Source organism: Bombyx mori, chromosome 15 (genome assembly GCF_030269925.1).
Source record: "Bombyx mori chromosome 15, ASM3026992v2".
NCBI lineage: Eukaryota > Metazoa > Arthropoda > Insecta > Lepidoptera > Bombycidae > Bombyx > Bombyx mori.
The window spans coordinates 15,658,776-15,681,512 of NC_085121.1; the positions used below are offsets into that span (position 1 = coordinate 15,658,776).

At 37.4% G+C, this 22,737-nt stretch overlaps 1 protein-coding gene and 1 long non-coding RNA gene across 3 annotated transcripts in view; one reads left to right on the forward strand and one right to left on the reverse strand.

Moving 5' to 3' along the window:
* Positions 1-22,737, forward strand: part of LOC101745275 (carcinine transporter) — a 49,101-nt gene that overhangs the window by 19,012 nt on the left and 7,352 nt on the right. Inside the window, exons 1-9 of one of the 2 annotated variants that reach the window (XM_012697414.4) lie at positions 7,658-7,780; positions 14,472-14,701; positions 18,402-18,585; positions 19,023-19,152; positions 19,387-19,515; positions 20,418-20,610; positions 21,020-21,125; positions 21,673-21,905; positions 22,593-22,672. In XM_012697414.4, coding sequence (XP_012552868.1) covers positions 7,754-7,780; positions 14,472-14,701; positions 18,402-18,585; positions 19,023-19,152; positions 19,387-19,515; positions 20,418-20,610; positions 21,020-21,125; positions 21,673-21,905; positions 22,593-22,672 — 1,312 coding nt within the window. In that variant the 5' untranslated portion in view covers positions 7,658-7,753. Of the gene's footprint in view, positions 1-7,657; positions 7,781-14,471; positions 14,702-18,401; positions 18,586-19,022; positions 19,153-19,386; positions 19,516-20,417; positions 20,611-21,019; positions 21,126-21,672; positions 21,906-22,592; positions 22,673-22,737 lie in introns of those variants that run through there. The other variant, XM_012697415.4, reaches the window with a different exon arrangement.
* On the reverse strand, positions 6,038-7,829 carry LOC134200251 (uncharacterized). Its single transcript, XR_009975079.1, has 2 exons — positions 7,384-7,829; positions 6,038-6,673 (listed from the first exon to the last, which is right to left on the reverse strand). It is a non-coding gene; the product is annotated as an uncharacterized LOC134200251 (long non-coding RNA).

Sequence of the window (22,737 nt, forward strand, 5' to 3'; positions counted from 1 at the left end):
CTGGCTTCCTCCCATTCTAACTAAATGTCTTGCTCGTATTAGGCGTTCAATTTTAATATGATATGATATTAGGTTCTTTGTAAATATCATACAATATCATACAATTCTTCGTCTTCTTCTCTGGATGCGCGGAAGTGCGACATAACCCGTTCTGTTACCCCCCATGGATACCCCAGCGTAGGTAGATAAGAGGGTACACAGGTACCAAATTAAAAATACGTCTCACAACAAAATGCGTGCTTTAGCAAAATACAAAGTAACATTGTATATTGGAGACCATAATAACTGTAAGAAATTCTAATAAAAATACATTTTCTATCTCATTAAAATTCTACATTTAATTATATCCTTTGAAACCTTAAATACTATACTTAATTTTCGAGTTAGCGAAATACTAAGTATGTTCATTGTAATAAATTAAATTAAATCAAATCAAAGGTAGTTATTTAAGAACAGATTTCTCGAAGTTTCCATTTCGGATTGCTGGTCGTGGAGGAAAATTCTTGAGGACAAGACTCTCAAAGTCAGTCACGCATGCTCTCTGTATGAATTATAGTAAATTAGCTATCAGTTTCGGACTGCTAATAGCCGGATAGAGGGTTAATGCAAGGATTACTTGGCGTCTTAGCTGTATCGTTTCCGCAAGCCATTTTAATATCACATTGAGGCGAGGTCTTTCAGTCAATTCGTTAGCTATCCTTTTTTTTTATTGCTTAGATGGGTGGACGAGCTCACAGCCCACCTGGTGTTAAGTGGTTACTGGAGCCCATAGACATCCACAACATAAATTTGCCACCCACCTTGAGATATAAGTTCTAAGGTCTCAAGTATAGTTACAACGGCTGCCCCACGCTTCAAACCGAAACGCATTACTGCTTCACGGCAGAAATAGGCAGGGTGGTGGTACCCACCCGCGCGGACTCATAAGAGGTCCTACCACCAGTAATTACGCAAATTATAATTTTGCGGATTTGATTTTTATTACACGATGTTATTCCATCACCGTGGAAATCAATCGTGGACATTTATCAAGTACGTATTTCATTAGAAAAATTGATACCCGCCTGAGATTCGAACACCGGTGCATCGCTCAACCCGAATGCACCGGACATCTTATCCGTTAGGCCACGACGACTTCGAACTATCCTACTCTCGCGGTCGTGGTCGTGATTGGGAATTCTATATCTTTGGTCGTGTCAGGAAACTATTTATTGTGCTCCTAAATTACTGTCCCCCGCATAACCTAAGACCAAATCCGACCCTGTATCAACTTCAGTGAAGTTCTATTCACGTGTCACAGGGATCAAGGCTACGCTACAAGTGATTTGAAGATACAATACGATTATGCAAATAGTAAACACAATAATAATATGCGTTTGAATTATAATTTTGAGACGACGGTAGCCGATTCTAGAATGTCCTTCCCGTGATTACTGGGACGACTGATCGGTCAATGACCAGTTCATCGATCTATCTATTGATCTAGATATCTATTGCTAGGATCTTCATTCATGCGTTCGACACGGAAGTAGATAAACTTGTTTTTGTTTGATTACGTTAGCCGATTTTTGTAAAATATTCAAACTCTAACCAGACCATGTTGTTCTCGTTTCGGGTAAAACAAAACATCTGGATCGCAAGTCAAAGACGCTATATAGACGCTATAAAGACGCTTATAGTTAACAACATTGTATTTTGAATTCAAGATTAAAATTTGAAATAGTCGTACGTAGGTAATGTAATAGCTGTAATAAAATTCAGTCGAAATATTCCATAGTTATTACTGTTTATGATTTCATAATTTATGTCATAAAAAATACTTTACGTAATCCTCATAGTACATATTCGGTTAAATGATTTTGAAGATATTCGTCTGTTTGGCTGTCAATCAGAGATATGAGACGTGATCCTTACGCTTCTGTTACTACTTCTAACCGCAGTAGTAATAGTATTTTACATTATTAAAAAGAAAAGAAAAAAATACTTATTTTCCTGCTCAAGCCTTACCTTACCTTAATTAAAAGTCTCAATTTTTTTTTTCCTATTTTATGGAAGCCAAAAAGAAACGAGTAAGAGAGATAATAATTTAATAGAACACATCTTGAATTACTTTTATCTTTACCAAAGAAACTCCGATTAAGATTCGAGCAATAGAACAACAAGTCGATCGATCGTATGTTTGTAGAGTAGGACAGTCATTGCACTAATGTAATGTCGTATCAAGGATACAAATACCAAAGAATAATTTGTATGATTAATTCGAGGTGGTAGTGATGGTGAGTAATTACTGGTGGTAGGAATTCTTGTGAGTCCGCACGGGTAGGTACCACCGCCCCGCCTATTTCTGCCGTGAAGCAGTAATGCGTTTCGGTTTAAAGGGTGGGGCAGCCGTTGTACCTATAGTGAGACCTTAGAACACATATTTCAAGGTGAGTGGCGGTATTTACGCTGTAGATTTCTATGGGCTCCGGTAACTACTTAACATCAGGTGGGCCGTGATCTCGTTCAAACATCTAAGCAATAAATAAATAAATAAATATCTCGAGTAATTAATCGAGACCGAGACTTCACATCTCTTGGTGCCAATTTACGTTGTGATGCCTATAAACTCCGGTAATATTTAATACCAGGTAGGCTGTGAGATCGCTCACTTGTCTACGCATTAAAAACTTTAATATTAGTGCAAAGACAAACCTAAGAGTTGGGCAGAACTATTTCAAAAGGATTACGAAAAACAATTCTTCCATTTTATCTTAAGTCTCGCAAACTAACTATAAGTCGCAATTGCTCTCGCTTCAACGAGTTTAAAATACAAACGAGTACTTTTCAAAGTCGAATATGAACATCACGGCTGTCGACAATGTCGGTTACGGTTCTCAAGCAGAATCGTTTACAAACAAATTAGCATAGGCTGATGTATTGATGAGTTCGTATCGGCGGCTTTAACACATTGACTGCGTTATGCGAGTTAAAAAGCCCCATGCGCGACTGTCTGGTGAGGCAATCAAAACCGTATTCACACATTTCTATGGGTATGGGTATATTCAAAAACGGTTCTTGTTGTGAGGCTTAACATGTCTCGCATATCCTTTTTTTATTGCTTAGATGGGTGGACGAGCTCACAGCCCACCTGGTGTTAAGTGGTTACTGGAGCCCATAGACATCTACAACGTAAACGCGCCCCCCACCTTGAGATATAAGTTCTAAGGTCTCAAGTATAGTTACAACGGATGTGCTACCCTTCAAACCGAAACGCATTACTGCTTCACGGCAGAAATAGGCAGGGTGGTGGTACCTACCCGCGCGGACTCACAAGAGGTCCTACCACCAGTAATTATAGTACGCATATACGTATACGCACTGTAATGAAGTCCAATCTTGCCTTGACAAGACCTGATACGCATTGGCTGCAAGTCCCTCAAAAATGGTCCCGCAGTCAACGTGTTAAGGCCACATGCGTAAATTATAGAAGTCGGTGTGTGGTAGGAAGCACGTCCAAGGGTTCCGTGTTCGCGATGAACGAAGTTAATTTTTAAGCCTTACAATATACTTAATACGTAGTACATTCATCGGTTTTCGCGAGTCGTAGACTAACTACATTTAATAAAATTAGTTTTACGGTTAAGTATCGCCTTTTTATTGTCGTTATCTAATTGTTATTTTTCCAATGTTTCGGATACTTTATAGTTTGCACTGATCACGGACGACTACGTACACACATATATTTTTTTATTTGTAGCAAAAGTAAAATTATGTTTCGTAATGTTACGCAGACGCTGTGAAAACAAACCTAATTTGTGAAATGCAAGGAAAGCAACGAAAGGAAGATTACTTAGACATAGTTTGAACGGATTACGGATGGCCCATAGCTCTAGTCAAGTTCTATTACATTAGACAACACCGACACACACTCACATTTCCTGAACTTTCACTCCAACCATAACACAAAAGAATCGGGACGAGCTAACATGCTAAAATGTTTGGCAGCAAACATGCTTATAACATCTATGTGTTCTGGTATCTAAATGACATCAGTATGCTTAGTGCAAGTTTTATAACGTTCTCGTTAGCGTAAAATTTAACTCAAATTTGTATGGAGTTGCAACAGGGCCCCTAACGTCAAACGTAGGTAAACGTTCGAACTCCATACAAAATTGAGTTAACTTTTACGCTATCGACAAGTTTAAAAAACTTTTTTTTTTTATTGCTTACATGGGTGGACGAGCTCACAGCCCAGCTGGTGTTAAGTGGTTACTGGAGCCCATAGACATCTACAATGTAAATGCGCCACCCACCTTAAAACTTGCACTAAGCACACTGTAGTTGAGATGTAGGGTCACTAATTAAAAAAAAACACAATTCAAGCATGCAATTTTATTTCATTTACCTGATTCTACACATTCATTTGCACTGCCTCTTTTTAACACGCTTCTATTAGCTTGACTATATCCATCTATAACCGATTCTTTCAAGGTAATTTTCACTAACTTAAAGATGTTCCGGTTATCTTGGTCGCCAATAATGCTAATAATAATATTATTACTATAGCCCCATTGTCCTAATTAGATTTTTCAGGAAAAACAAATGAATTATTATTTCGGATCGCTATTTAAGCATTTCGAAAGTCGTAGCTTCAATTGTGCCGTAAAATTGCTGTTTCATTATTCACAGGACAAATGACTGCTTCGCAACAGAAATACCCGAGATGTTTTCATTTACATGTGTCGTGTCAGTCCACCTCACTCAGAAATTTATTAATATTGTTTCAATTTTTACTGGTCGTAGGACCTCTTGTAAATTACTGGTGGTAGGACCTCTTGTGAGTCTGCACGGGTAGGTACCACCACCTTGCCTATTTCTGACGTGAAACAGTAATGCGTTTCGGTTTGAAGAGTGGGGCAGCCGTTGTAACTATACTTAAGACCTTAGATCTCAAAGTGGGTGGCGCATATACCTCGTAGATGTCTATGTGCTCCAGTACCCACTTAAAACCAGGTGGGCTGTGAGCTCGTCCACCCACCTAAGCAATAAATTTTTTTATCACACAATGTTGCTATTTCGTAGCGGAGGCTGTGGAGTTGTTTGTGAAAACAAATGCCTTGTACCTACATTTATCTTAGAAACTCATATGAGCTGTATCTAAATATAAGTTGTTCTAGAAGTTTCCTTAGCACGCTTCATAGTTCAGTCGCTCACGTGTAACCGTTTCCGTCGATTCGTTTTAAAACAATAAGCTTTTAAAAACAAAAACTTAATTAACTCGTTAATTTGACATTCGTTTTCTGTTGGGTGACGAATTATGATTTTCCATGGTGTACCTTGTTGTCTTGTTAAAAAACGCAATAGAACGGGCTTAAGGGACTTATATTTGGTTAAATAAATAATTTATTTTATAAATAACACATGAGTGGCTTCATTTATTAGAATGACAATTATTATAACTACGGCGATATGACGTCACGACCGGAACCCTCGAAACTTTAACATAAATATCATCAGAATCTGGTATGTAACGTGAATTACAATAATTATTTGGGTATGTCGACGTACATGTCGAGGCTTGGCTAAACAACCCAATCATTATGCAAATAACATTTTATGAATTAGCAATTTATTCATCTACATTTTTATTCTAATTAAATTAAGAATTGTCATTTTACGTCTTTTCGTTTTGGCGGGCTTTCTTTCAGTCTGCCATAGACTATATTAATACACAGTACGCTGCCAGTGACTGTAGGCATAGACTGACACATATAATCCGCCACAACCATTCAATAAATTTTGGCACACATTGAGAATCATTATACAATAGCTAAAAGTTATACAATGGTATTACTGTTTATATCAAAATGAAATCCCTTCCAGCAGACCGTAATAAGGAGGCAAAACTCACGACGTTGATATTTTCAAATGTAAAAAAAAAACAAAAAAAAATCTTTAATAAAAAAATTGCTCATCTATACCTACAGCCCATACACATATAGAGACTGAGACATATAGAGAAGGATACTTTAATATATTACATAAATAAAACCACTTTTACAATTTAATTTTGACGTTTTTTTATTTTCATTATATTGATTTTCGGTTTCCTATACGAGTACTTTATGACTAAGGTTTAATTCGGCGACATTTGAATACTGTATTTGATAAAATAGTTTTAATTATAGTTACTGCATTGTAATGTATTATAGGTAGCTTCGAACGAAGTTTTGTAGTGTGTTTGTAATAGTTGTATTGTACGGTGCTTTTTTTTTTTATTGCTTAGATGGGTGGACTAGCTCACAGCCCACCTGGTGGGTGGTTACTGGAGCCCATAGACATCTACAACGTAAATGCGCCACCCATCTCGAGATATAAGTTCTAAGGTCTCAGTATAGTTACAACGGCTACCCCACCCTTCGAACCGAAACGCATTACTGCTTCATGGCGGAAATAGGCGGGGTGGTGGTACCTACCCGTGCGGACTCACAAGAGGTCCTACCACCACTTGTAGTAGAAATTGGCAGGATGTGGCGGATTCTTGCGGGCTTATATCGTACGCACCTAGCCACAGCTTGCCCAAGATCGATTGCTGGTGGTACAGCGTGTTGCTAGTTCACGAGTTATTTTATGGTAATATAGTACTCCTTGTTGAATAGTCGATGATATAGCCCTCAGTGACGCGATTCATCTGGAAATGATAAAGATTGCGATTTGATAAATAAAAACACCTGTGCAGTCATACCTATACGTGTCATCGCCCGCAATCGACATTGGAGCGATAAATAATACAAGATTTTCTCCTTTTTTTTTTAATTTACAATCAGACAAATCGTTTAAGATCGCATTAAGAAACATACAAGGAAACAATAGTTTTTTTTTAATAAAATTTAACTAGCAGTGTACATTATAACAACTCATCTCCACTCATCTTCGAAAATATTCATATGCTACATTTAATTAGCTAAAAAGCGGATTAAAATTCATTAGTCACTACATGGAAGTAAGTCTGTATCACCATCACACCTTCCACGCGATGACGGCGTTATTCATACTTGCACTGTTCAGATTGTAAGGAAATACATATAATAATAAAACCATTTACTATATTTTTATCTTTTTTATCATTTTTTTCATTTTTATTGCCCTTTTAGGATGTTGTCCCCAAGCAATGGCGGCATCTAAAATACAACGTTGGACTGCATAGAGCCTCTTAATTAACTGGATAGTTAAATGGGTTTGGATTTCAGACCAAAACGATAAATATATTGTATAGTCCATCAATATTTAATACACACGTGTATTTGCAAGGGATTCGGATGTCAAGCATTCGATTAAATACAGATAAAGGTCCAATAAATATAATAATCGTGTTAAAAACAGTGAAAACACTTTACGTACACAATTTTAGGACTGCATTAAAATGTAAACATAGTCTCCGAATTTAAACCCGGGTTCTCTTGATTGTAAGTCACGCACGACTTTGGCCACTAGCATTAGATTCCGTAGAAATGACCCGACTGACCATGTTTCATTTGTCCATTTTCATCAGGCCTGCATTTATTGTACTTGTGTCACTCAAGTCGGTTCATGTTACGTTTGGCGATACAAACTCAATTCGAGATAACCGTATCTTGTACAAACTAAATATAAGTTCGTTCGAACCTCATGTTAAATCAGTTTACTGTGAAACGCAGAAAAGGCGCGAACCAAATCAATAGTCAGTTGGGTTATTCGTTTTTTAAAAGTGATATAAGTTTGCTTTTTCAAAATGGCCAGCATGGATATTTTAAATGAGGTTGGTTTTGTTTTAATTTATATTATTGTCTGGTTAATTGAATAACTGTGATACATGGCTCAGTATTCAAACTAATTAAAAACCATCGTAATTGACGATAATGTTTTCAAAATATCAAAGATACCTCGCGAGTGGTTGACTTATTGTAAAATGTGTAATTGTGTAATAACGTAATGTAATCGATATATTGATATGCCTAATTTTGAAGGTCGTGGTCAAAGAAATGAGTTTATATATCATAATATTATCCTTTTCTTTGCCAAAGACAAATTTGATTTTTAAAAGTGACCAGTACAAATATTTAAAAAGTAGAGAGAGAGAGAGAGAGAGTATTCTTTATTGTACATAAAAAAACAATGCGAAACATCACTACATAGTATAAAACAAAGTCGCTTTCTCTGTCCCTATATCTGTCTGTCCCTATGTATGCTTAAATCTTTAAAACTACGCAACAGATTTTGATGCGGTTTTTTTTAACAGATAGAGTGATTGAAGAGGACGGTTTATATGTATAATAACATCATTAAATAGTGGAGAAATCAATAATAAATTACAATTTCCGAAGCGAAGCGAGGGCAGATCGCTAGTTAAATAAATAAAAAAGTACAATTGGCGGTCTTATCCCTAAGAGCGATCTCTTCCAAACAACCATCAGGTGGAAAATAAGTATTTGGAAACAAATTACACGCGGTGTACCAATCATTTGAAACGTATATATATATATATATATACACACATACACACATAAACATATACATTTGATCTTTTATTATTGTTAGTTGAATACTCCAAAGATAGGCTTTGAAACTATGGTTTGATAGTCCTCTGAGATTTTTTTTACAAATTATTTAATTTATGTGTTTTAGGTACCACACCCGTTGTAGCTCGCTTTGTTGTTTCTATCAACATTTTAGAAAATGTCATTCCTAAATTATTCCAAGTAAACTTTACCTTTTGCTCTATGTATTAGCTAGGTTTGTAATATCATATATCTTTTTCAATGCGGTATCAATAGCATTTTCACAAATGTCTAATAATAGATTTATAACAACAGTATCAAAAAAAACTCCAAATATGTCTGGAGAATTTTTGCATACACCCGATTTTTTTAGGTTAGGTATAATATGACTATTTTATTTCTGTTATTCCAAAGTATCATTTAAACTATGATCTATATTAGCTAGGTGCCAAGTATTTATCCGAAGCCTCGAAAATAAGATATTTTGTTTAACCTTTACCAATCTGGGTTGTTAAGAATTAGGCGTGGTTCAACGATAATAATAAAACATAGTATACATTAGGGTCATCACAGATAAATCTCAGAATATAAATGGGCAGAGAGGCATTTCGCATGCGGTGTCGCCTTTAAATTAAGGAATGATGTTTCGGCACCCGTTAATTTTCTGGTTCTCGCCGGACAAACGCCAAAAGACCATTTGCGTGAAAGGAATTTACTATCTCGATAATAGGATTGGTGAAAGAATAGAAAAAGCTAGATCAGGAAAGCATTCGCGATAGTCGTCCTTCCAGACCGGCAACAATCGTCTCACGACTAAGAATTATCGTTTCCGTGTGAACAGAATTTAATGGACATGAAAATGTCACACAATTCCATGTCATCTTTATGAAAGAAGAGAATCTATAGACGTACTATAAATTTAGCTGTGCACTCGAACGACGTGACCGTAGGCAAAATTAGAAATCTTCTAATAAACTTTTTACTTTAAGTAACGATTTTTGCGATTATTGCTTGCGATTTTTGTAGCTTTTCTTGTTACGGAGGGTATGATATACTTTCTTCGTCTAAACCTCTTTAATTAAATCCAACTCTGACAAAATAAATTGTAGTTTTGTGCACAGCTAGATATCAGATCCACATAACTTAAGCTAAAAAGAAGAATAAGATTAAAAATGAATGAGCAAAATGATAATAAAATAGCATTCCGGTCATTAAAAAATATCGGTCAATGTTATAAAACTAGAAGCTGGCAATAAATATTTTATATAAATTCTGATTTATCAAATTAATAATTATGATTGAAAATGGTAATCTATATATATAAAAATGAATTGCTGTTCGTTAGTCTCGCTAAAACTCGAGAACGGCTGGACCGATTTGGCTAATTTTGCTCTTGAATGATTTGCGAACGTCCAGAGAAGGTTTTAAAGGTTTTAAATAAATATTAGGTTTTAAAGAAGGTTTTAAATAAATATGAAAATGTTTGTTTGTTTTAAGATTATTTTATACAAAAGTTTAGGTCTTTTATTTATCGATTGAGGCACTACGAAGTCTGCCGGGTCAGCTAGTGTAATAGTAAAATATATTAGTGCTGATATTTTATTGACGTAAAAGAGTTTAGGAGAACAGTCCACTTGGTTTGAACGAGCTCTTAGCTCGGGTTACGGAATTCCATAGTGTTGCGTTGTGGTAAATGAGCGTGGACTGAGAAAATGATTTGTGCTTATATGACTTTTGTAAGATTGCCAAAATGTCGCTCAAATCTTCAACCCTCGATGTGGACTTTTTCGGTCTAACAACAACTATAATATTTGATGTTTAAAGCTGCATAATTTAAGTTTACGAATAAAGCGTATTGGAGCCCGCACGGATAGGTACCAGAGTCCAGTAACTAACGAACCTGTGTTTCCTTGAAGAATGTGAGTGACGTAATATTATAAATAGCATTGAGACGAGGGTTTCGTGTGAGATCTCGCTTTGGAATTTACGCTTTGGAGTCTCTGAGATCTTATGAGGTCTTGGATCTGTGATCTTCAACTCGTCTTGTGCTATAAAAAAAATGATACCCACATTATTTTAAGTACAATGATTAATACAAAAGATCTTCCGTTTATAGAAATATTGATTTATTTATAGAATAAAATAAAACAGTTTATTCATAATTTTATAATAATTTCGTTTCATTGAATAAAACATATTATTAAAACATTTGCTATAGACCTGACGTGTCACACTACTGATTACGTTATCAACGTAAAAAAAAAACATTTTTCGAAGTCATATTTTTTATTAATAATATCGGTTCATTTAATAAAATATATTACTTGAAACATTTTCTATAGATCTGACGTATCACACTAGTGATTACATTATTAATGTAAAAAAGAACTAAACTATTTTTCAAAGCAATTAATTTGATACCGAACGTAAGCGTGGGGTCTTTACTATTCATTCAAATAGGGCTGGCACATGTTATGTTTAACCTATAATTTTACGATTGACCTGACTGTTTGACTTCTAGCCGTATTAAAAAAATTGGAGAGGAGTAGGATTTGGATCGGCAATCCAAGCAGGACTCGGCAGAAGTCTGAATAGGACAAGATCTCTTCATAAATATTGTTGATATTCGGATTGTCGATAATCCCATTTTCACGGATCGCTTGGAACCTCTGGGTCTGCGGAGGGACTTCGGTTCCCTCTGTATTTTGTACCGTATGTTCCATGGGGAGTGCTCCGAGGAATTGTTCGAGATGATACCGGCATCTCGTATTTACCATCGCACCACCCGCCACCGGAGTAGAGTTCATCCATACTACCTGGAGCCACTGCGGTCATCCACAGTGCGTTTTGCAGAGGTCTTTTTTGCCACGTACCATCCAGCTATGGAATGAGCTTCCCCTCCACGGTGTTTCCCGAGCGCTATGAGATGTCCTTCTTCAAACAAGGCTTGTGGAGAGTACTAAGCGGTAGGTAGCGGCTTGGCTCTGCCCCTGGCATTGCTGAAGTCCATGGGCGACGGTAACCATTCACCATCAGGTGGGTCGTATGCTCGGCTGCCTACAAGGTCAATAAAATAATTTTTTTTATGTACATTGAAATAAAAGTAACAAATAACATAGAGGCCTCTAAATGCCGAATCTCTTAGTTCGGTCTCAGTCAATCTATACAACTGTGTAAACCTGTTGTGTAAGTTATTTAATGTAGATTTCCGACTGTGTAAACCGAAGAAAAAAAAATTGCTATTGTACTTAAAGACGATATTGTAAAACTGAAGCTTTTTATGTTTTTTACTAAATTGCGCAAAATTGCCTGAAATTGAAATTAGAAGTACATACAACTGATAAATTATATAACCTGTAATATAAATCCGAAAGATAATCAAATTTCTAATCGTAATAAATTTGTAAGCACTCCTTTTATAACAAAACAAAAGACAAAATCTAATGTAATTTTTTTATCTAAACCAGTACTGGCACCGGTAATTAAAATCGAATTTAGATTGACGGGCAAACACGAATTTACTGAATAAAAATACTTGTTTTAGCGTTGTAACTCACTTCTTTTTGTCATTGCCCGTGTAGGCAGACGAAACATCTGACCCACCTGATGGTGAGTGGTTATCGTCGCCCATGGACCTCAGTAATGTCAGAGCCAATTCGCTGCCTACGTTACTGTTTTTTAGGTTACAGTTTTGTAGTACATTATTATAAAATATGTTTACAAAAGTTGTATAAAAAGTAAAAACGTATAAAATGTTAGTAAAAATAAAATTGGATTTGATGTTAGCGGTGGCACGAGGCACACGCATGAGGCTAAGAGAGAGGGCAGAGGGCACAGAGGTCTAAATAATATTGTATCGTCATACAGTAAGCTTTGCGGTAGAAATTAGTAAGGTTGTGGACTATATACAAATACTGTTTGTCACGTCGTATACACATAGATATATTTAATGTATTATTTTATTCACATTAAAATAAAGTTTAGCCCAGTAAGACTATAGCACAAACTGAGTTGCTCTATAAAGAGAAACAACATTTGAAGCTATTATTTCACCAGTTTTTATGTTTTTTATATTTCAGTATTCAAAAATGTTTTAATATTTCTGATGTTTCAATATTCAAAATACTATTTATGTCAATATGTATAACATATTATAGCCTCTTTTAATATTTATGTCATAAGTCATATAGAGGTTACTACTATATATGAGAGGATATTGAGAGGAGGATACTCGCATAGATATTACTATATATATAGTTCGGTCCAGAACACGTCTGCTCCATCGGCCATCGGTTCTGCAACACGTATGTCCGGCCTATTGCTCCCAGTGTTCTGGACTGGAGATCGCGTACCGGTAAGCGCAGCGTTGGACGTCCCCCTGCCCATTGGACCGATGACTTGCGGCGATATGCTGGGAGAGATTGGATGCGGAGGGCGGAGGATAGTTCATTGTGGCGGACGGTGATGATTATATAGTTTGGTCTTCGATGAGAGTAGGATTAACACCTTAGCTGCCATGTAGGTTACCGGTGCCCTACGCGGCGCACTCAAGTAATTATACCGATTTCTGTTACTGCCGCAAGTCGTCGCCGGTTTCTGTTACTAAGCGCCTGGATTGCTTAACTTTGCCTTTTGTTTCTTAATGTATGTTTTAATCTTTTAGGCCTCTTAGAAAAATATTCATATTCATTACTTTCGGATTGTCTTTCCCAGAGTCTACTAGATATTTCGGCGCCTTAATAAAAAGATCGTAAGGAGAAATCGACATTTCTACTTCAGTGCGCCGCGTACGGCACGGTGACGTACATGGCAGTCAATTATATAACATATTTTACTTTACTCCATTATTTATATGCGTATGGATTTATAACTATATATAAAGGAAAACCTCCTCTCCTCTGTGCCTCTAGAACTGCTACACAAAATAAGAATAGTGTCGTTAACAAGTCATTTATTTGCTTTAACAATTTACATAACCATCATTACTAATTAGAATAGTCAACATAATTGCCAAATTTAATACGGTGTGCTCGGTTAGGGTCAGTTACTCAAGTTAACACCACATTTTTGATGTCGTGTTTGGTGTCTGAAATGTTGTATATTGTAATAAATCGATACAGTTCTTTAAATCGGATAATATTTAATGCCGTGTCTATAAGCAATTAATGCAAATAATGAATAATAAAATATAAAAAAAAGTTGTTGATTTTTTTATTTTTGTCACGTTTCTTGCTTATCTATACGAGTATTAACCGCAATTTTTTGTTTGTCTATTCTCACTGATCTCTGTGATGGCTGTAGGTACAGGCCATTTTGTCGGAACTTTGACATTAGAAAGAGTAGCTTGATAATTTTATTTTGGCAAATTAAATTAGAGTTCTGCGCAAAAACACACATGAAATTTGAGAATAAAATCCGATTAAAATATGGAAGTCGTGATATTTGAAAACACCTAACAGCACAACATGGCTGAGCTAAGCTTTACAAAATAAAAATTTTAAAGGCGAGTTTAAAACGTCTTGTAATTTGTTTCTGCTACGGTAATATCGAATGAAACTTGCGAAAAATTTGAAAATACCTTTTTGATATTATACGATAACTCTGTAATGATACGAAGTAATTCTACAAAGTCAAAAACTTTCGAAAAATCGAGCTAGGGCTGTTTCGTGCGTATTATAATAATAATTACCAATGAGTAATTTGCAACCGGTCATATAACTCATTAGGTCGCCAGCAAGAATAGTGAGCGGAGACTCCAGGGTTCCATTTCCGCCGTGAAAAATTATATTTTTCCTTAATCGATTTTACTTACCTTTGTTCCATTTGACGACATCGTCTATGTGTAATGTTATTGGATTAGCATAAACAGTTGATCAATTACGACGATTTGAATACTTGACACTTTTCGTGTCTCGATCTCCTAAGAAAATACTAACCATCATAATTTTTCAGGACGCGAAGGAGCAGCTAAACAAGAATCAAAATGGCGACGCCGACGCTCTCGAGAACATTCTGTCGCACGTCGGCGACATGGGTCGCTACCAGAAACTGCTGTTCTTGGCGATGATGCCGTTTGGACTATTTTTCGCGTATATCTACTTCGTCCAGATGTTCATAGCTGCGACCCCCCAGAGGCACTGGTGCAGGGTTCCCGAGCTTCAGCACTTGGATATGGAGTTGAGGTATGTCTTCGGTTATAGACGAACGAATTCAACCCTCATTCTTAGCAAATGAGAAGTGCCCAGACTCGATTTTACAATTAATCGAATGCTTTATTTATTTTATTGCGTAGACTAATGAGCTCACGGCTCGTTTGGTCTTACTATTGCGTGATTACAGGATCTTATAGACATCTTACTAGTGGTACGACCTACGCAGGGGTAGGTACCACCACCCCGCCTATTTCTACCGTGAAGCAGTAATGCGTTTCGGTTTGAAGGGTGGGGCAGCCGTTGTAACTATACTTGAGACCTTAGAACTTATATCTCAAGGTGGGTGGCACATTTACGTTGTAGATATTTATGGGCTCCAGTAACCAATTAACCCCAGGGGGGCTGTGAGCTCGTCCACCCATATAAGCAATAAATAAAAAAAACATCACAACTTGAATGCCGCCACACAACTTTAAACGTGAGAAGTTTCAATTGTGTTCTGCATTGGCTGTCCCGTCCTTAATTTGAGGAGAGGGCGTCTAAAAAATACTTGGATACTCCAATAGGATGGCCTGTGTGGAAGAGGATATGGGTGAGAAGGGTGTGTGTACAAAGGTGACATATGATAGGCCTGAATGGAAAAAGACTACACGCTACGCCGAGCCCACATAGTGGGATAAGGGCGAGAAGAAGAAGAATAATGACTGTCCCACCCTTCAATCCCAAATGCATGACTGCTTCGGGGCAGAAATAGATAGATTCGACTAACAATACGCTCTGCTACGAATAAGTGTAGATTGTCCGGAATTTGGGACAAATGAAATACGATCATCTCCAAACTAAGTTGATGGTACGAGGAATCGTACCATCGGAATCAAAGACTGATTTACATATATATGTTTAAGTTAATATAATACATATTTGGATATTTAACACCCAGAAAAAGCATAAACAAACTTGTTCATCACACGAATATTTGTTCGATGTTAGTATCGAAACCGCGATTCTCGGAACAATAGTCAGGCCATAACTACGAAACTAACAAAACAGGCGACAGTCCAACAGTCTATCATAAAATTAAACTCAATTAATACTCGTAATAGAAAAACGCCAAATCGTTGTAGGCTGTATCGTAAGACCGCACAAGAAGGCCCCATTTTAGTCACAAAGCAACAATGCGCTTAGGTATGAACGACAAATCAACCTTCTTTTTGTGGCTGCCTTTAACTACATACCCAAACAAGATGTGTGGGCAACGCACAGCTGCCGTTGCCTTAAACATGTCATTTCGGATCCTCCCGAATACTCCCGATCCACTCCCGGTACTTTTAGCCGTTTCAAGCACCGGTCCCGTGCTACTTAACCCATAGACACAACCCACTGAGAAGATCCGGTGAGAAACTCAGCGGGTCTTGATTCCGATCCGGTGGTATATTCAGCGAACCACTGGTTTTACTAGGCCAGATGTTCGTCTTCTCCACGCTCGCCTATCCGTCCGGAGAAGCCTGAATAGCGCCCTTAAAAAAAGGGCAAATCAGTGTACAATGCTATTGAGATTTCAGCCTCACGTCTAAAGATGACAGGATTAGCGCTATCAGTCATTTTCCCAACATAGTCGTTTTTAAAGTTTGAATATGGTCACATATACTAGAAGATAGATAGAAGACTAGTGGTAATTTAGATGCGCATAAACCCGATTCGTTTATTTGTGAAAACACTGTGAAAAACGATTAAAGGAACACGACGTGGGAAAGAACGCAGCCGTTTCCGTGACGGTTTTATTGCGAAATAGTCGGCTAGACAATCTAATCGCCAACGATCTTTATATCTGTCTATCTAATCAGTAATAGTCGAGAACCAGCGACAAACACTTCTGATCAAGAATCTTACACAATATGATAGGAAATTTGGTTTTAAACTCGCACGAATCAATGGTGCGTTCGTGCCTTAAGCGATAAGACACTGGATTCGTGTTCAGTTATTTTTTTTATTTTTATTGCATAGATGGGTGGACGAGCTGGTGTTAAGTGGTTACTGGAGCCCATAGACATCTACAACGTAAATGCGCCACCCACCTTGATATATTATAAGTTCTAAGGTCTCAAGTATAGTTACAACGGCTGCCCTACCCTTCAAACCGAAACGCATTACTGCTTCACGGCAGAAATAGGCAGACCGGTGGTACCTACCCGCGCGGACTCACAAGAGGTCCTACCACCAAACCAAGTGATCCAGTGATTCGAATATGTCCAAGTTCAAAGCACACGGCAGCTACCATTTTTTGTAGATTCACCTAGAAGGACTAGTGAGAGAGGTATTATTAGGCCCTGTATATTTCTGCCGCGATGTGATAATCATCAGCCGATAGCAGTCCACTGGTGGGCATAGGTTTCTCCAATTGCTTGCCACTGAGCATGATCCTCGGTTTTTCTCATCCAGCTCCTACCAGCCGCCCTGCACAGATCATCAATTAACTGGATTTAAAAAAGTAATATGCAGTCTATTTTTTTTTATTGCCCTTGTAGGCAGACGAGCATACGGCCCACCTGATGGTGAGTGGTTACCGTCGCCCATGGACTTCAGCAATGCCAGGGGCAGAGCCAAGCCGCTGCCTACCGCTTAATACTCTCCACAACACACATATTTATAAAAAATGTGTAAATAATAAGCAATGACGCTAGTAATAAGATAATATTTCTTCTTTTAATAGCTTGATCAAGACTTAACTTGTAAACTTCACGTTTATTGTTTAAATGTATCTTAAAAAAACAGTTTACGATCAACAATTAAATAATAAGTAGATCGTTTAAGGTACTTGACACTAAGTTCTCTAATGTTGACATCTTTTGTTCGTCACTTGCCTCAATGGCCTTTGAGTCAGCCTTCGACTTGAGTCAAACTTGTGTTAATTCGTTCATCATCATATAAAGGGGTCATAATTATGGATGTATTGTATTGCCTTTTTTGTAAACTAAAAAGAATTAATGATTTTATTCTACTTTATGTGATGTTAATGGTAAAAATTTGTTTGGTTTCGTTAACCTATTCTTAATATATTAAATTTTTTGTTTTGTACTGTTGGTTTCCGAAATAAATAAATAATTTAAAAAAAAAATTATAATAAATGTGAAAATTTCATAAATTAACACACAAATTTCTTGCTAACCAGTTTACCGCAACTTATCAATATAAACCATCTCAATTTATAATTTTGTTTCAAGCATAATCACATAATCTTAATTTATAATATATATTGAGAGTTTCATTCAAAACTGATTTTGACAAAACCGGTCATGGTCAGATATCGTGTTCCTTATCGCCGCTTTTGTGAACAAATTCACAGATACTAAACGGGATCACATCCACCATTAACAAACGTTTACATCGGAAAAAATTGTCGGAAATAAGTACTCACACAAAGTGATACTTTAGCTTCGATCAATAATATCGAAGCACTTTAGCGTTAAAATGTCACTTTCGAATTGGAATGATCTAAAATGTACTTACATAAATCCCATGTTCACATATTTCTCGAATGCTTTTGACGAAGGTTCCTTCCTGAAGTTCTAATAGCTTATTCCTTATTTACCTAAATTTTACTTTAGTAATTTTGTAGCTGCTCTGACAGAATGACAAAAATGCACACCCAATAAATCCTCAATTAATTTTTTTCGAAAAGAATAAGGAATGTTTTGGACAATACGACTTTAAGGGTAGTGGCCAATTACAGACGTAATCTCTCGGCTCCGGGCGCGGTCACCGGTGACTGGGACCGATGCAGCACGTACAAGACGAATTGGACCAGAGTACTGGAGACCCTCACGCCACCTGACCCCGGGACACCGACGGTGCCCTGCGAGAACGGGTGGGATTTTGAGCTGACTGATATACCTTATCATACTGTAGTTAGCGAAGTAGGTATTTGATTTCGATTTTGTTTGCTAATAAAACGACATTGTCATAATGACTTGGACATCATGGTGTCCCGTGAGCTCATCACATAAATCGGCTCTTAATAAACTTATGTACGGGTCACAATTTGACTGAAATTATTGTCAATGTTCCTCAATTCAAAGTCTAATTCGACGGTGTAAATATATTATGTAAAATAAATATATAATGATCGAAGTTCGATAATAATCACTCAAAATTTAGATTAATTAAACTCTTAACTTTTGTCATTGACTTAACGAAAGAGAAAACTGACCATTGAATAATATGCTGACAACACCAAAACTCGTTAATAGTAATAATAAACTAGATGCTGAACAGAAAAAGGAAATCGGTTGACCGAAGGAGGAGCAAAAGGTTTTCTCTTTGCCTCATATTTTGATTCTTGTTTATTCACCAGAGAGGATGGGTGTGTGAGAAGTCCGGATACGCACCCACAGCTCAAGCCATATTTTTTGCTGGTTCATTTGTCGGGGGTCTTTTGTTTGGATGGATCGCCGACAACTTCGGAAGAGTTCCAGCACTGATAGGTAACTATTACTATGACCGGTGTATTCTAGAATAATCTGGGCTGATGCTCTTTGTCATTCTTAATTAATAGTTTTTGTAATTCGTGTATCGTTCGTGTAGCGTTCGTTTTGTAATTGTAATTTTGTAATTTGTAATCGTTTTGGTAATTATCAGTCGAAATACTAAAAAAAATTCAGTCACCAGATTTAAGTGGGTGTTGATATATTGAAAATATTTTACGTTTTATATTTTAGGTTCGAATCTAGTCGGCAGCATTGGAGGTATAGCAACGATATTCACAAGTGGATTGTGGGACTTCATAGCGTGCAGATTTTTAGTCGGAATGTCCTTCGACAACGCATTCATGATGATATATATTTTAGGTAAATAAACAAAAAAACTACAACAGTCTAAAACTTTATGTAATATGTCAAGGGTACATATTGTGCGAAGTGTAATTTGTGTCTTAAACTCTCAGTCAAATACTAAAAATGTTACACCAAAATAGGAATTGTTCTACTGAAATTACTGGTGGTAGGACCTCTTATAAGTCCGCGCGGGTGGGTACCACCACCCTGCCTATTTCTGCCGTAAAGCAGTAATGCGTTTCGGTTTGAAGGGTGGGGCAGCCGTCGTTACTATACTTGAGACCTTAGAACTTGTATCTCAAGGTGGGTGGCGCATTTACGTTGTGGATGTCTATGGGTTCCAGTAACCACTTAACACCAGGTGGGCTGTGAGCTCGTCCACCCATCTAAGCAATAGAAAAAAAAATTAGATTATTTAATTTAAATGGGCGTGTCATATGTAAGCATTAGCTTTTATAAAAGATATACGGTCGTGAACAAAGTGAAAAGAGAAAAAGCACTAATTTGAATAATAACGTCTATATGTATACGACGAATAATTTTATATCAACACCATTAATGATTTTAAGGTCCTCTCTCAAAACTTAATTAGCCCATTTTTCCATCAACACACGTGTTACGTTTTATTATCATTTGATTTCAATAACTTGATTAAAATTGATTATTTTGTACACAAATGTCTTCTACAATCTCTTAGACTTGTTTTAGAAAATCCCAATAATCAAATTTATCTTAGGCTGCAAACTCGCTTCGAGAATTCATTAACGAACATTCCAGATCGAAGACTATTATTCTTTTTTTTCAAACAATGAATTTTGCTAATGTAACAACTTGTTTTCTTAAGGAACTATAATAAACTCGTGCCCAAATTATCTTTTCACGGAGGACGCACCTTTACCATAAACCTCAAACTCCAGTACTAGAATACGTCGGTCCCCGGCATCGTACCTGGGTGGCGAATATGTCGATAGCCTTGTACTTCGGAACTGGTTGCCTGACGTTACCCTGGCTGGCTCTATGGATGGGTGACTGGAGGAAGCTGCTCTGGCTGACGTCGCTGCCAATGCTGATAGTCCTCTTCGTGCCTTTCGTCGTCCCCGAGAGTGCGAGGTGAATACTTTAAAATAGTTTTAATGTGAATTACGCAGCCTTTTTTTATTGCTTAGATGGGTGGACGAGCTTACAGCCCACCTAGTGTTAAGTGGTTACTGGAGCCCTTAGACATCTACACTGTAAATGCGCCACCAAACTTGAGACATAAGTTCTAAGATCTCAGTATAGTTACAACAGCTGCCCCACCCTTCAAACCGAAAAACGCATTTTTTGCTTCACGGCAGAAATAGGCGGGGTGGTGGTACCTACCCGTGCGGGCTCTCAAGAGGTCTTACCACCAGCCGAAATTAATACGTATGATTGAAGTCACAACCACCAATCTTCAAGGACTGGACTAGCAGAAATTATCCGGACGATACTAAGCTTTAATTAGAAATCAAAGTTAGGCAACAATCTTATTTTTCAGATGGTTACTAACAAGGGGCCGAGTGAACAAAGCTGTTGAGATACTAAAGACGTTCGAACGCGTCAATGGCACTAAGATACCTGACGATGTCATGGACGATTTTGTTGTGAGTTCTGTTATGAATTTTGTACATACACACAGTGTTTGTTATTGTTTTGATGGGTCAACGAGCTCCCGGGAGCTACGTAGTGCAGTGCACAGACATCACGTCATAACTTTTCTGAGGAAGCATGTACAAGTGCCCGTGATCATGACTTTAACGGTTAAAAAACAAAACCATACGACTTACAAGAAAATCCTCGATATTAACAATGAGTTGTGAATACAACACGGGTAGATATTACAATCCTGTTTATTTTCCCTGCAAAGCAATAATGCGTTCCAATTTGAAGGGTCAAAAAAAATTTACTCCAGAGTCAAAGAAATGTGCAGTTTTGTCTTGTTTGTTTGCTTGTCTGGTGATATTTCACAGCAACATTATTGGGGTACATTCTACTATACCTACACTGGTGTTTAGAATTAACTAAGTGGTGGGACGGGAGGTTGAAGAACTGACCCTACGCTAAATAAATATTTTATTTTACTCTTAAAAGCTGTGCACCTTTTTATACCCTCAACATCAAAGTATATTGACGAAGCGGCTTTTTTCTTAGGTATCGGCGCGTCAAACTAAGCAAGAGAGAGAGTCCCTGATAATATTATTCAAGAACGGCCCGCTCCGCATCACCATGATTCTGATGGTGGTCGTCTACATGGTGTGTGCGGTTATATTTGATGGTCTGGTGCGGCTGTCCGACGCATTCGGCCTGGACTTCTTCATAACATTCACATTTACGTCGGCTACGGAGATCCCTTCAGTTACATTTGTAGCACTTCTACTTGACAGGTGAGCTGTTTCTCTGAGCAGGTGTCAAGTGTTAAGTAGTTACACATGTGAGACCTAAATAATAAATACCTACCACTAGTTTCATCGATTGCAGTGTGTATCTAATAGTCAGGTAATGTTGGTGTGATTCCCTTCGCCACCTCGTACAACTCCACGACGTATGATGGTGCCATTCTAGACCCATACATTACTGTTTGTGCGCTGTTAACACGCTGTCTCATTGTTAATCACCAGCCATCCGCGAGATACGCAAAGTTACCTTCGGATCTAAGGTTTTGATTGTGAAGAGTGGTTACCTATTTTTCTATTTTTGTGATCTATAAGTTCATCTTCAATTAACTATAGTCGTAAATATTTTATTTCCAATCACGTCTTATTAAATTATGCACATCAGAAACGCCAAATTTTTGGTAATTGGTAAGCAGCGTCTGGGTTCTGCCCCTCACCACTCAGCATCAGCTGGGCCGTATGCCCGTCTGCCTACAAGGGCAATAACATAAAATAAAAAAATTATTGCCAGTTCTGTCTAATGTCCATTTTGCCTTTATTGTACTGATTTACTTACGATGAGGGAAATCATTTGTGTTCGTCTCATTATCCATAATGTATCAAGACAAAATCAGCCATTGAAGCATGACTTGTTTTTGTTTGACAACAAGATAAATAGAGTTTGTTTTAAATTTTCAGATGGGGACGTAGAGTTCTGACGTGCGGTCCTATGGGAATATCCGGGCTCTTGATACTGATCGCGATTTTTGTTCCCAAAGGTAAGATGCTACACGACAATAAGATGAAAAATGTACTGGTGGTAGGACCACTTGTAAGTCCGCAC